Source organism: Ictalurus punctatus, chromosome 27 (assembly GCF_001660625.3).
Source record: "Ictalurus punctatus breed USDA103 chromosome 27, Coco_2.0, whole genome shotgun sequence".
NCBI classification, from domain to species: Eukaryota; Metazoa; Chordata; class Actinopteri; order Siluriformes; family Ictaluridae; genus Ictalurus; species Ictalurus punctatus.
Genome location: NC_030442.2, coordinates 17,532,368 through 17,547,908, shown reverse-complemented (window position 1 = coordinate 17,547,908; position 15,541 = coordinate 17,532,368). Strand labels below are relative to the sequence as shown.

The 15,541-nt window shown below is 44.8% G+C and overlaps 1 protein-coding gene across 1 annotated transcript in view; it reads left to right on the top strand.

Moving 5' to 3' along the window:
• Window positions 1-15,541, top strand: part of itfg1 (integrin alpha FG-GAP repeat containing 1) — a 116,630-nt gene that overhangs the window by 63,307 nt on the left and 37,782 nt on the right. Inside the window, exons 11-12 of the mRNA XM_053676654.1 lie at window positions 7,101-7,254; window positions 14,151-14,259. Of these exons, the coding sequence (XP_053532629.1) occupies window positions 7,101-7,254; window positions 14,151-14,259 (263 nt within the window). The remainder of the gene's footprint in view (window positions 1-7,100; window positions 7,255-14,150; window positions 14,260-15,541) is intronic.

Here is a 15,541-nt window from a genome sequence, read left to right as displayed (position 1 = left end):
TTATCCAAACCTGGCCGTGCTGTCAGGGTGGGAGGGGCATGCTCTCTCCCCCCTGCCAATCAGAGCGACACTAGCTGACTGTAGGTTTCTGCAAGCTCGCGTATGCGGAAGAGGGCGGATAGCGCTTCCCTCGGAGTGTGTTGCGTCCGCACAGGATTTCGCTGAGTTCTTTCGTTATCATTGCGGTCAAAAAGCTCGATTTTTGCTGCGGCTTTTTTCTAAATTTGCGATGCAATCTGCAGTGTTTTTTTTTATTATTATTTGGCGAAATCGCAGTTGCACGAAATTGTTGAGCTGTACTCGTGTTCAACGCGTGTGAATCGAAGAGCTTTGGCTGAATGCGCGTTGTGAGGACGTCACTCGACGAATCTGCGGTAATTCTGTAAAATTGTACGCTCTTCTGAATATTGCGGCGTTTCCTTGATTTTGCGATTATTTCTGCGATCGCGACGTGCTGGAGGAACTGATTAACGGTACTAGCTGTAAGAATTCTGCTCTAGTTGTGCAATTTAACACTTATTTCCTTTCAGTAGCTAATTGAATCAGATATGAGGTAGTACTCTGTGGTTGTCATAGTAACAGTGTTTGCTAACCAGTGATCCCGATTTAAGATCCCAAAGTTCTTGCAGCCTCGCGCCCCGCTTTTAAAAAAAAAAAAATTAAATTATTATATATAAATAGAGATTTGCATAAATAATACTGTTTGGCAATTTCTTACAGGAACTTCAAATAAATAAAGATGGACAGATCATGGCCACAACTCCTTCATCACTCACCCTGACCCTGACCCTAACCCTAACCCTGACCCTGACCCTGACCCTAACCCTGACCCTAACCCTTTACAGAATTTACTCAGGTGTGTATTATAATAATGAGACATCACTGTGATTAGTCGATTGTGAAAGGGTTTAAAAGGAGAGCCGGTATAGAGAGCTAAACAGGGCTGGAATGCAAGTGTGTGTGTGTGTGTGTGTGTGTGTGTGTGTTGAGTGACAAATTTGTCTGCCTTTGCAGAATAGAGGATGATAAAGCCATAGAGCACGTAGCAAGCTCCACATAACCCCCCCCCGCACACACACACACACACACACACACACACACACACACACACACACACACACACACACACTCATTTCCATTGTGTCGTCTCTCATCACATCTCTCTCGGAGTTTAAATTCTCAAAACAAACAGCTTTTGTGTGCAGAAAGACACCACACTGTGTGAGAAATTCTGTCCCTTTCTCTTTCTGTCTCTTTTTATACACATCATTCTCTCGCTCTCTCTTTCTCTCTGGCTTTTCAGCCGTTTCCTCTCCTCCTTCACATTGTTACTGATTTCATCCCTCCACTTTGTCCTCGTTCGCATTGCCTCTCCTCTGTTCTTCTTCAGATCCTCTTTCACACAGTAGCAGTAATTCGGGTCGGTGTGAACGAACACCACGAACGCTGATCCACACCAATCCCGGGCACTTTCCCGGAGGCGCATGTGTGAACAGAACCTGGCTGATTCCTGGGAAAACCCCAAAGTCAACAAAGGCCAGGAGAAATGTCTGGAACCAAGAAGAAAGGCGAGAAAAGAGAAGTGTAAACACTAGCGCTGAACGTATGAAGACCTCCAGGGTTTCTCTGCATGTGAAACTTCGGGGCATGACACGAAGCATCACGAAGCTTGGAGATCTTAAAGCAGTAATTAAACTCTGAGAAACATGCGAGTCCAACACAAGTGTACACACACACACACACGTGTAATCTCGGAGCGGATCACAGAGAGGATCGGACGCGGCGGCGTGCGTGATTAAAACGGCGAATGCACTGAGAGATGATTAACACTGAGACACGGAGAGCGTCCATTAACCCTCTGAAGAACAGCAGAAGTGCAGTACAGTGAGATCGGATTAATCCTGCAGCTGTCTGAGGTTTCACTCCATCACGACTCGGGGACTCGGGGACGCTGTAGTGTGAGGACGGAGACCTGGTGGGAATCTTCTTTACAAAGAGATGACCGAGATGAAGGGGTTACATAAAGACAGGGAGGGAGGAAGGGCATGGGAAGGAAGGAATAAGGAAGATGGAAAAACCGGAAAGGAGAGGAGAACTTGGAAAAGGAAAATGGAAAAAGGAAGGAAGAAGAGAAATGGAAAGGAGGAGAAGGAAGGAAGGAGAGAATGAAAATAATGGAAGAAAAATAAAAAATGAAAGAAGAGAAATGGAAATAAAGGAAGGAAGAAGAGACGTGAAAAACGGGAATGAAGAAGCGAGATGAAAATAATGGAATGAAGAAAAGAAATGAGAAGGAAGGAAGAAGGGAATGGAAATAGCAGAAAAAAGATAAATGGAAAAAAGACTGGAACATTTCACATAAACTTCTGTTCTCTCTCACACACACACACACACACACACACACACACACACACACACACACACATTTTTATTAAACATGCCTTTTATTTGACACTTACAACGTCACAGGTGTTTTGTCTTTGCCACTTACACACACATTCTCACACACACACACACACACACACACACACACACACACACACACACAGCTGGTGACCGCAGTGTGATTGCATATGTATGACGTGCAGCAGTTCACAGCGAGGGCGACGTTAATGAGCTCGTCTGCCCTTCTCTCTCACACTGAGAGGCTTCAACCTGCTGTGTGTGTGTGTGTGTATTGTGTACATCTTCATCATCCTCGTTAATATTGTTATCAGATCAGCTCATCATATCCAGACCGTACCTCGGACCTGGGTAAGAGTTTTATGGAGACACTGTGTTACATGTCTGATTAGTCCAATCTCAAGCGGAATTATATGTCTCGTGTCTCCAGCGAGCACTCGTGATCAGATTTAGGAATCCAATCCCCGTGAGCCGTAGACTAGAGACCGTGTGCAGTAAACCATCGTCCTGTCGCATCATCCCTTACTAATTGGGGGGGGGGGGGGGGGGGGTCGGTGTAGCTGCCAATCGCTAGTACTAGCATTTAGTCTGTTTTTTATTGATTTCTTCTTCTTCTTTCTTTACAATTTCCTTCCTTCTTTGATTAACGTTTACAGAGAACTTAATCATCTTTTTAATTCCTCCCATCCTTTCCTGTCTAGATTCGTTAATGTTTTTCAGATCACTCTTTCTTTCTTTCAACTCTCGCTCTTTCTCCCTCGTTCTTAACGTGAATGGTTTAAGGTTCCTCAGTTTCCTTTTCTTAAACTCCTCTAAAAACTTGAAACGTGTCTGAATTCCTTTTCTTTCTTTCCTTCCTTTCTTCCTATTTCTTCCCCCATCCTTCCTTAATGACTTCCTTGCTCATGTCCTTTCTTCTAACCATCCTTTCTTCCTTATGTTCCTCATTTATTCCGGTCCAGCTCCTCTTCACTCTCTCTGTTAGTTTTTCCTAATTTTCTTTTTTTTTTTAAAAATTTCCTGCTTCTGTATTTTCTTGCTTATGTTCTTTCTGTCCCATTGTGTCCACAAATTAAATTGCAGGTCACATTTGTTCATTTTGTGTGTGTGTGTGTGTGTGTATATATGCCTGCATTCACTCAGCTATCCAGCCTCACGCTGCCCTGTTGCTAGGCGATGCCAATCCACCTCGTGTTGGTGTGTTTAGCGAGTCTCGTCTCGTTCGTCGATCAGGATTAATGTGCAGCAAACGGCGCTCGCTCCATCGCAGCATAGCGTCGACATCAATACGACTCGGGCAACAGGACGCAGATGCACAAACGCTCAGCTGTGTCATAGCTCTCCGGGACAAACCGCTGCGTCTATATTCCGCCCGTTTGGTCGCGCCGTTCTGTACGAGGAACTTCAGCAGGACGGCGCTTGAAGAACTCGACAGTAATCAGACGTCAGTCTTAAAAATATATTTTAAAAAAGCCAGTAAAATGCAGTAGACTACTCACGATGGGACAGTAGTAGCTCAGTGGTTAAGACATTGGACTTCTAACCAGAAGGTCATGAGGTCAAATCCCAGCTGCCACTGTTGGGCCCTTGAGCGAGGTGTATAAATGCGATAAGTGTAAGTCGCTCTGGATAAGGCCGTCTGCCGAATACCATAAATGTAAAATAACAACACAATAAGGACCGAGTGAGTCGTACTGGAACCGAGTACTCGTGCTGAATTGGGTTCCCTTTCTTACCGATCAACAACATGTGGGCGGAGCTAGAAATATAAATCGAGTACTGTTGCTTTAGCTTATGTAGATATTTGTAGCTCTAAGCATTGGTACAGTATAGACACATCAAACTCGACACCAAATGTGGTTAATTAGGAGCGTTCATGTCCAAAGCGTCCTTTCCCCTTCAGTGAATCGGCTGATCTGTGGAGTGAAGTTTATCGGCGTTTGGGCTGAGCGCTGATTTACAACAGAAAAGGGGTTAAACATCATTAATGCAACATCCTGATAACGTCTCTGATTAGATCGGCTTTTCTACCGGACAATACGGGACAGTGAGCTTCAGTAGTGTAGACTGTCTCTCTCTCTCTCTCGCACACACACACACACACACACACACACACACACACACACACTGCAGCACTGAGACACTTTGAGGTTGATGGTTTAGTGCTGAGCGGCGAGTGTACGGGGTGTTCAGAGTGTTTATAGTGAAACTCTGAAGCAGCAGTTTGTCTCTGTGTGTAAATTACAGTTGAACCGGTGTGACTCTGATTTAGTCTTTCACACGGATGTTGGGTTTAAGGTGAAGTTAAACTGCATGAGAACTTTATTCTACATGCACAGTAACGAGGGAAGTGAGGAAGAAGGATGGGAAAAGGAAGGAAGGAACTAAGCTAAAAAGTAATATAAAAAAGAAGGATGGAATAGAAGAGGAAGGAAGGAAGGACAGAGGGAAGAAAGGAAAGTAAAAAAGGAAAGAAGGAAAGGAAGGAAGATAAAGAAGTTTGAAGTGTGTGTGTGTGAGTGTGTGTGTGAGTGTGTGTGTGAGAGTGTGTGTGAGAGAGAGCATGAGGGATTCAGTGAAGTTTCAGCCGTCGAAATGAGAGGAGGGGTGGGTATGAGACGGGGGGTATGAGAGGAGGGGTGGGTATGAGACGGGGGTATGGGATGGGAGGTATGGGACGGGGGGTATGAGAGGAGGGGTGGGTATGAGACAGGGGGACAGGGGGTATGAGACGGGGGGTATGAGAGGAGGGGTGGGTATGAGACAGTGGTATGAGACATGGGGTATGAGACGGGGGGTATGAGAGGAGGGGTGGGTATGAGATGGGGGGTATGAGACGAGGGTATGAGACAGGGGGACAGGGGGTATGAGAGGAGGGATGGGTATGAGACATGGGGTATGAGACAGTGGTATGAGACATGGGGTATGAGACGGGGGGTATGAGAGGAGGGATGGGTATGAGAGGAGGGGTGGGTATGAGACGGGGGGTATGAGACGAGGGTATGAGACAGGGGGACAGGGGGTATGAGAGGAGGGGTGGGTATGAGACATGGGGTATGAGACGGGGGTACAATGCCGAAGCACTTCTGCAGGACAGGTTTGATACAGCACCTGAAAGTGTGTTAGCAGGATGCTGGTCTTATCATAATAGTCACCGTTACATTATTTGGATAAAAATCTGTTCAGTTTGATCGTTACAGAACTGAATGAAGAATCATCTATTTAATAGTGTTTTTGTTTTGGTGTGTTAATGTCAATAAAAGTCTGAGTATTTGCTTTCTTTGTAGTTTTTCAATTCAGATTCATTAAATAGTCTAACATTAATACAATTATACGATAAAATCATTTTCGGTTTTCGGCCAAGAGCGTCCTGGATTTTCGGTTTCGCGTCACTGGTGTGTATACATTAGTATTTGTGACGGTGTGAGCGATGCTCGACTCTGTAGTTTCCATCTGCGTGTTGAGCCTAGCAATAAAGCAGCCTGACACTCCCCTTCTCTCTCTTACACACACACACACACACACACACACACACACACACACACACACACAGAGCGATCTTATAGTATAGAGCTCTGCATTACTGTAGCTGTGTGTATGTATACATTCATGTTTTCCCTTCTGCATTCTGCGTCGGGGTCAGTGTCCTTGTGTTTCTATTACAGCACAGGCATCAAGTATTGAGAGAGAGAGAGAGAGAGACAGAGAGAGAGAGAGAGAGAGAGAGAGAGAGAGTGAGTGACAGACAGGCCGAGAAAGAGAGAGACAGAAAGTGACAACCAGAAAAAGAGAGAGAGACTGTGTGAGAGCGATGGGCAGATGGAGAGAGAGATCATGAGAAAGAAAGAGGCATATAGACGGAGAACGAAAGACAGACAGACAGACCGGCAGTGTCTGTCCGAGAGAGAGAGAGAGAGAGAGAGAGAGGAGGAGGAAAGAACATGAGCAGATCTGTGAATTTCTTACAGCTGGTCAGTCACACTCCAGAACCTGATATGTTGAAGATACGAATGAAAACAAGCTCACGGTGATGAACTGAATGTTTCTCCTCCTCGGATATCATGTTCTCGCTCTGGAACATCTCACCTTCACCACAGCTCCGTTATAAATGCCTGGATCTATGAATATTCATGAATATGCTAATTAGAAATTATAGAGTAACATTAGAGAATTTCTAATCTAGATACACTGAAATTTGTCAGAGATGGACACGAGTGCTACAAAACACAGAATAAAATCAAATACAATGCAGAATAAAATAAAACAGTTTTCTTCATTTTCATCTTCTCATAATTTGCATATCAGATGCGATTGGTTGAGAGCTGTGTTGATTCTTTTACTTCTACAGCAAATAGACATTTTGCTGAAATGTTTTTAATCATCATTACAAATTCGTTGAATGGCATGACACAAATGAAGTGTAAGAATAGAATAGAAGACTGGGAATTACATGTTAAATCAAACAGAATTAAACAGAAGTTAGGTGTTGAATTCCACCTGGAAGTATTAAATTGAACCTGACGACAACTTGAAAATGAATCTCGAATTTAGTCGCACGTCGCCCGAGCTGCCTGCGTTCCACGTGACTTTGATGTGTGAAGAAATAAAAACAGTAATATAAGTTTCGAGCGAACTTTTATTAAACGTGTCTCACTCTCCGTCGGTGTCTGTCTCTCTCTCTCTCTCTCTCTCTGCAGTGCTCAGCAGCAGGCGTTTCTTCTGGAGAACGTGGCGTGTAACAACGTGAGCTGTAGAGACGTAGGACGTATGTTCCACGTGCACTGGGACCAGTCGGACCTGAACGCCATCCCCAGAGCCGCCGTGGCCACGTTCTTCGACATCTACGAGGACGTGAGTCTTTTTCTCTTTCCTTTTCTCTTAAGAGTGATTTCCTGAAGACGTATTTGGCTGCGGAATTATTGGTAGCCGTCATTAAATTGAGTAAAAGTGAGTAAACAGATGTCAACACATCATCGTGCGTTCTTGTTTCGGTACTACGTCCCTGGCGTAACGTGCGGTACGTACGAGCTGACTGGAGATCGGGATCAGGAATCGCTGATTGGATGATTTTCTTGAATGCCAGAAAAGGCGGTGTATCTGTGGCGTTAATCTCCTTAATGACCTGCTGTCTGAATTCCGAGCGGAGCGACTCTTGCTCTGATGCGTCTCGGCTCCCCTCGTCCACGCTCGTCAAAAGCTGTCCACGCTTGAAATGTCTTCGTTCACAAATCATGAACGGGGGTCGGAATACAGAAAAGAAACGGCGTGTTGTTTATCAGGACGACTTCACTATACGGGAGTTTAATAAGTGTCTCCGCTGCCGTTCGCCACAGACTACATGCACGTGTAGTTTTATTTCAGTTTTATAATGAAAGCCAAAGCCATGAGCGATACGATCATTAAACCACGTTACTTCGGGGATACGAAAGGACGATGATGTGAGCCTAAAACTTGCGCCGTGTCACCACAAAAAAGGTAGAGCAATGAGTGAGTGCTGATAACTACATATAAACTTGTAGTGATGATTCTGTACGCCTCTGAAAGCAGGTGTAGATTAGCACAATGCAGGCAGGTTACCTGAGAAGCGGTGTTGCTAGGTCCAGAATTTGGGACGGCTCTGTACAGCAGTTGACGTTCCCACCGTTTTACAGCAGCGTCAGTTTGCGTTATTAGCTACCGCCTCAGTAACGTTTTGCGGCCACGTCGGATCTCGTTTTGTGCTGCGCTTCGTCGTGTGCATCTTTACGTCACTTAAAGACGATCAGAACCTTTTAAAATCCCTTAATATTATTAAGCCCTGAAAGATCCGTCTACAGCCAAGCCGTAACCTGGCAGAGGCGAACAAGTTTTGAGCTGAAATATGTGCGTACTTAGGAGAAGATTTTAATCTTAACAAGAGCCCCGGACAGCCTCAGTGCATCAGCGATTCACCAGCAGTGTGTTCCGGAGGTGGTTTCCTGTATGCAGGCAGTCGGTACTCTTTCTCTTAGTCTCTCTCACGGATAATGAGCAGTGTGAGAGTCGATGCCCCGATCATGCAGAGAGCAGTGAAGCACGCTGGGTAATTTGCAGTGAGAGTGGAGGTGTCTCTGGTGGTCAGTGCTGTATCACAGCTGTAATTGTCCTTCCCTGGTGTGTGGCCCAGGATCGGTCCTTCCCTCATGACTCTAACAAGGCAAACTGATGTTCTGTCCACGCCTCACCTGAGACCAGTGGGTAACCTCTCGCCTTCCACGTTCACGCTCCGTGCTTTGGCTGTGTACCAAATCCACCTGAGCACTTCAGGTCTTAGTGCCTGGGTTCATCCCAGCAAGCTGATGTTTTTGTTTAACTGTGATTTTTAAATTCCTGACCAAATCTAACTTAATTTCATTAACCAAAAGGAAATCGTTTGTTTTATTGCTGTTTTTTAAGAGATAAATAACTTTTTTTTTTTTTAATTAAAAAAGGACCCCCCCCCCCCCTATAGGAACCAGCCAAATGTCCCCACAAGGTCAAATCTGTCAGATATAAAAACATACACCACCCCCCCACCCCCCACACACACACACACACACACCAGTAAGAGTTATTACCTATGTGTAGTTGTAGTCTTTATGGTAGGACAGTAATCTTTACCTTACCCTGTCCAGTGAAGACATTTGGAGGACATTTTGCTGAGACAGACATGAGTTAATACTGGTTTGAACAGGAGAAGATGTGATTGAAAACACGCTGAGCTAACATGTGCTACTCGTCCCACGCTACATGATGTTAGTGCTGAATGTTACTGCGAGGTTGAAGTGGTGCTGCATCTTTAAGCCATGTTTAAAAACATAGATCATCCATAGCGCTAGCCCGTTCTGCTTGTTTCTAAATCCAGCATACAAATCCGTCTAAATTTCAAACGGTTTCTGACTCACGCTCATCGTTTGGAGAAGACGGGAGAAAACACAGAGGGCAAGAAAAGTGCGTGAGGCTGTACCGTCTCGACAAACTAACGGCGAGTCAGAGAGCTACGGCGCCGTGATGACCGATTCCAGGGTTAATTTGAAGAGAAACAGTGTCGAGTCCGTTTGAATCGAACCCCGGTGTGTGCGTCTTCCTATTTGGTGCGGTCCGGTTGTGCGGGTGACAACACGGCCATCTGACTTGTTGTTGCGGTGAGTTGCGGTGGTCTCGATACGATTAAATCGCACTCTAGAGCAGTTCGATTGCGGTGACAAGGCTATTCGGTACTGAATCGACCTAAATACAGGAAGTGAATCAAAAATGCTGTGTATTTTTAAGCTGAAGAGTTAAGAACGATCTGCGTCACTGCTGAATTTGAGTGAACTTTAAGGCATCGAATTCAAGCTATATTGCTTACACGAGCTCTTGTCATTAGGAAAAGCAGTTTCTCCACTGATCCTGTAGGTGGCTTTATGGTGATGTTGATGATAAACATCTCTGCTCAAGGGTTGTGTGATTGGATGGTTACCTCACTGTTGACTTTCTTCAAAATACAGGTTAAAATGCATTTCTGTGTTTGTTTGTTTTTTGGCTCAGCACTTTCCTTTCCTCTTCTTTCTAAAGTCTTTTCCAGATTGGATTAGTTTTACATGTGGACGTGGGGTAATGTAATTATTAACAGAGTTCCTCTAGGATTTTAGTCCTGTCCGAATCTGTTACGTCAGTAAATGTTAGGGACGGTGCGTGCACCTGCCTTGAAAGATCACACCATATTTTACCTTCTGTAAAATGATCACTTGAAACAACTCCACGTAATATATATTCACCGATCAGCCATATCATTAAAACCACCTGCCTAATATTGTGTCGGTCCGCCTCTCCTTGTGCTGCCAAAACAGATCTGACCCGTCGAGGCGTGGACTCCACAAGACCTCTGAAGGTGCGCTGTGGGATCTGGCACCGAGACTTTAGCAGTAGATCTTTTATGTCCTGTAAGTTGTGAGGCGGGGACTCCATGGATCGGACATGTTTGTCCAGAACATCCCACAGACGATCGATCGGATTGAGATCTGGGAAATTTGGAGGACGAGTCGACTCTTTGTCATGTTCCTCAAACCGTTCCTGAACAGTTATTGCAGTGTGTCAGGGAGCGTTATCCTGCTGAAAGAGGCCACTGATGTTAGGGAATACTGTTACCATGAAGGGGTGTCATCCCTTCCTGGTGCCATCTCTTATCCAGGTAAGCAGCACAAATGCACCTGGCCATTCTCATGAGTTAAAAAAAATCTGATTAATCAGACAAGGCCACCTTCTTCCATTGTTCAATGATCAGGCTCTGATGCTCAAATGCCCAATGTCGGTGTTTCGGTGGTGTACAGAGGGTCAGCACGGGCGCTCAGACCGGTCTGCAGCAAGCTGTGATGCTCTGTGTGTTCTGAATCCTTTCTATCAGACAGTTTTTCAGCAGTTTGTGTTTGAGTAGCTCTTCTGTGGGATCGGACCAGACGGGCTAGCCTTCGTTGTCCTTTGTCAAATTCGCTCAGATCCTTACGTTTACCCAGATTTCCTGCTTCCAACACATCATCTTCGAGAACTGACTGTTCACTTCCTGTCTAATATATCCCGCCCCTTGACACGTGCCTCTGTAACGAGATAATCTGTGTAATTCACTTCACCTCTCAGTGTTTTTAATGTTAAGGCTGATCAGTATATATGCCATCCGAACTGACATGTTTGCACAGATTGGCGTTATCACGTGGGGAAAGAGGCTGTGCGGTAAAGAGACGCTACGTGAAGTGCTGCAGTACGCATGGGATTGTTAGCATGACAACCATGTGTACCTCATGAAGACAATCCCATCTCTGTCATTTATACCATTCAAATCAGTGCTCATTAATACAGATATCCGTCCTAAAAAAAAAGTAGAACTAGTAGTATTTTCACATTAGGTTATCATAGTGAAATTCTGAACTTGTAAGACCCCTTACTCTGCTCACCTGCTCATAAACATGAGGTTTAAACATAAAACCCTTCACCAAATGTAGAGCTCTTTTTGAATGTGATCGCAATTAATTTGCGCTCGACACTGCAGTCCATAAAGTCTAGAAAGGAAACATCTGGAGGATGATGTTCATGTACTAAGTACATACAGAAAGCCGTCCACATGTACCGCTTCTGATCTAAGGAAGTGTGTGTGTGTGTGTGTCATTTTTTTTCTTTTATCTATTTTAATTGTCCTTGGCTGGTAGTTGTAGACACTGGCATTGTGATTAATCACAGACCCGTCAAAATGTCCTCCTGTCTCTCTCAGTTCAGTTCACCTCATTTCACTAACTTTATTACTCTGACCAGATTAAATTACAGCATTGCCGCGGTTTCAATCAATATATAGCATGTAGTATTCAACACAAATCATTTCAATCTTTCTACTGAAAACACAATCATAATTTCTAGTAATGAAAACGTGTGTGTGTGTGTGTGTGTGTGTGTGTGTAGCTGAGTGAATGTTACTGTGTGATGTGTGAAACAATGTGATGTATGAAACATCCATTTAAAGCAGCCAACGATTTAATAGACGCCAGAAATTACAGGTTAGTGTTTATACAAGTGTGTGTGTGTGTGTGTGTGTGTGTGTGTGTGTGGTTGTGTCTGCCTGCACGCACAAGCAAGTGGTCATGACCCCAATCATCTCGTATCACAGAGGGACAAACAGCGTTCCTGCCTGTGTCCTCTGCTGGGTTTGTGTCTAACGCTGTTTCTGCTTTCACTGCATTCAGATCAGCATTTGGATCTGATCCTAATCCCAAATCTGATCAATCATAAACCAAAATCTGGTCAATCCTAATTCTAATGTCTGATCAATCGTAAACCCAAATCTGATCAATTCTAATGGCTGATTAAATCTATCCCTGATTATTGTCTCAAATTTGACCCTGATCCTTATCCCAAATCTGACCAATTCTAATGTCAAATCTAACTGATCCTAATCCTAAATCTGACCCTAAGATCAACACCAGATCTAACTCTGATCTTGATCATAATTTCAGTACGGACTCTGATTTTAATCCCAAATCTGACCATGATCCGGATCCTAAACCCAATCCTGTTCATGATCTATTAATCCAGGTCTCCATACCGGTCCTGAATCTAATCCTAATCCTGACTTTGATCCATATTCTCATCCTGATCCCAACAGTAATACTCATCCTGATCGTAGTGAGATCAACTCGCTCTGATCCGAACAGCCTTATCTCCTTACTGCAGAATAAGGCAATCCTTATTCTGAGCCTAATCTTGATCCTCATCTTCCCCCTAAACCTGAGTACGAGCCTTGCCTTGATCCTAATTCTGATTTTAATCCATATCCCGATCCTGGCCATTATCCTGATCTGAATCCTGACAGTGAACATAATCCTGGGTTTTATAAGTCTCTTAGAGTAAAAAATCTGTCTACTCTGCTCAAAAAGTCTATTATTTAACGTTAGAACTGTAAGGAACATTAATCTGCACTATACAAACAGTTTTTCTTTCATGTTATTTCTGCTGTAAACACTTTCACGAGTGAACAGACATTTTTATGCCTATTAATTATATTAACACGCAATAGTTAAAAGAATATTAACACTGGTCAAGCATAAAACGTGTATACGGAGACCCTTAGGAGGCGGAGCTAACCGACAAACATCAGCTCAGCACGGCCGCTGATTTAAACCTGATACTGTCATCAAACACGTGAGGAATTTCTATTCATATTTCATCCGGCTTGATTCGCCTCATCGCTGAAAGTAACTTCTCTGAGCTGAGAGTCATTTCAGTCAGAATATTTTTATCACAGTTTTAGTGGAAATCGGAGCGGTTTGGTGAACACGAGTCTTTATTCTTCTTTGTGACTTCTAATTGTAATTCACATTAATGTAGAATCAGGGCTGTGCAGAACCACAAACACACCATCCATTCATCCATCCATCTCCAGTACCGCTTATCCTACACAGAGTCGCAGGAAGCCTGGAGCCAATCCCAGGGGACTCGGGGCAGGAGACAGGGACACATCACAGGGAACGTTCACACACTATGGACAATTTAGAAATGCCAAGCAGCCTACAACACGTGTGTTTGGACTGGGAGGAAACCGGAATACGCAGAGGAAACCCCGAAGCACGGGGAGAACATGCAGGCTCCGTGCACGCAGGGCGGAGGCGGGATTCGAACGAGGCAAAAGTGCTAACCTTTAAGCCAGTATGCCCCCCTCCCCCCACACACACATTACACCATTTTCTTGTTTACTTCTTCAGCTGTTTGCCGCACGGCCCCTGGCTGCATTAATGTGAGGGTGGGGGTGGGCGGGAGGGTGGCGGGGTTTACGCAGTCGCCTACAAACACACACTTTACTGCCGTAAGGACTGCAGACTGAACTCCTGTCTAAATGTAAATGTGTAAATGTTTGGTCTTGGATCATATTATTATTTTTTATAAAGGCAGCCCAACTGACAGCAAAGGAGTATATTTTGTGTGTGTGTGTGTGTGTGTGTGTGTGTGTGTGTGTGTGTAATGAAACCTTTGATGGCTGATGTGGACTTTCTTCTGGTGATTTTCTTTTATCTGCAAAGACATTTTTTCATTTTTTGGTGACACCTTCATGGTAGAGTGTGCAGCATTAGTGTAACACACACACACACACACACACACACACACACACACACACACACACACACACACACACAGCTTTGATCTGATGGCCGGTAATGGCTCTGCAGAGTGCATTAACAATGAAGAGGCTGGCACAGTGTGGGAAACTGAATTGTTTTCCTTGTTTGTAGGGAATTTTGGACATGATCGTGCTGAGCCGGACGGAGGGGAAGAAGGATCTCACCATCCACGCGTTGAAGAACAACTTCGAGGCTGACGCTTATTTTGTCAAAGTGATTGGTGAGTGAAGCGTACGAGAGCACTATGATGACTGTCCACCATCTTCTTCTGCACCTGCAGCAGGTTATCTGATGATATATGCCATGATTTTTCTCCCCCAGTTACATCCTCAGTCCATAATGAGAATCAGTTTGTTCTGCGCTGCTGAATTTCAAAAGTGTCAACAGTTTGGACAGAAAGTCCTGGTTTGATGACATCCGCACGTTATTTTTTTATTTTTTATTTTTTTATATACGCACACACGCCTTTAGTAATTAAGGGTTTGAGAGGACATACCGTAAGTACAGGAAGTAGCCATTAGAAAAAGCCAGCGATGGAGCTCGTCGGTTGAGGACCACGAGCACAGGATGATCACGGAGAAAAATATCACCGCTCGTTTACCGTCACGCCTTTAACGAAGGAAAGGAAAGCGTTTTCTTGTGTAATTAATTATCATCAGTCATTCCATCCAACTTCTGTCTCCACGTTCACTTCCTCCAGCTAACTCGGACGGTTCTGTCCTCCTGTCTTGTTGCTGTGATGGAGGGATAAAAAATGGAACGTGACCCCGCGGTGCCAGTGTTTGTCGAACCCGTCGTACTGGAGCTGTCAGGGTGCGCTCTCTCTCTCTCTCTCTCTCTCTCTCTCTCTTTCAATCTCTCTCTCTCATGCTCGCTCTCTGTTGGTCGGCGTGGAAACCGAGGCACCGGTGAACCTGACATTTGGAGAGCTGACATTTGCAAAGAGGGACGTGTCTCGTAAAAAGCCGCCTTAACGCCATTTAATCCTGTCGACAGTGCTTTTATTATAGCAGAACACACATACACGTATACACACACACACACACACCTGTCACTGGCTCACTTTCCCTGGACTCGACCCAAATACAGAAAAGAGAGTGTGTGTGTGTGTGTGTGTGTGTGAGAGAGAGAGCGCAAGAGCGAGAGCGAGAGCGAGCGAGCGAGAGCTCTCACCACATATGACATTTGGCGCTTTCTAGCTGGAAAGGATGTAATACCGACATATACACCATTTCCCTCCCACTCTCTCTCGCTCTCTCTACATGTCTCTCGCCCTCCTACCCTCATCCTATCCCTCTCTACCTCCCTCCGTCTCTCATTTCCTCCTTCCTTCCTCCTCTCTTTCTGGGATAATGAGCAGTGTGAGAGCGTTACCAGTCGATGCTGTGATCGTGCGCAGAGGACAGAAAGCAGTGAAGCAGTCTGGGTAATTGGCTGTGAATTGCAAACTGCTCCTGGGCTGCCAGTACCCTAAAACACCCCTTCTCTCTCTCTAACACACA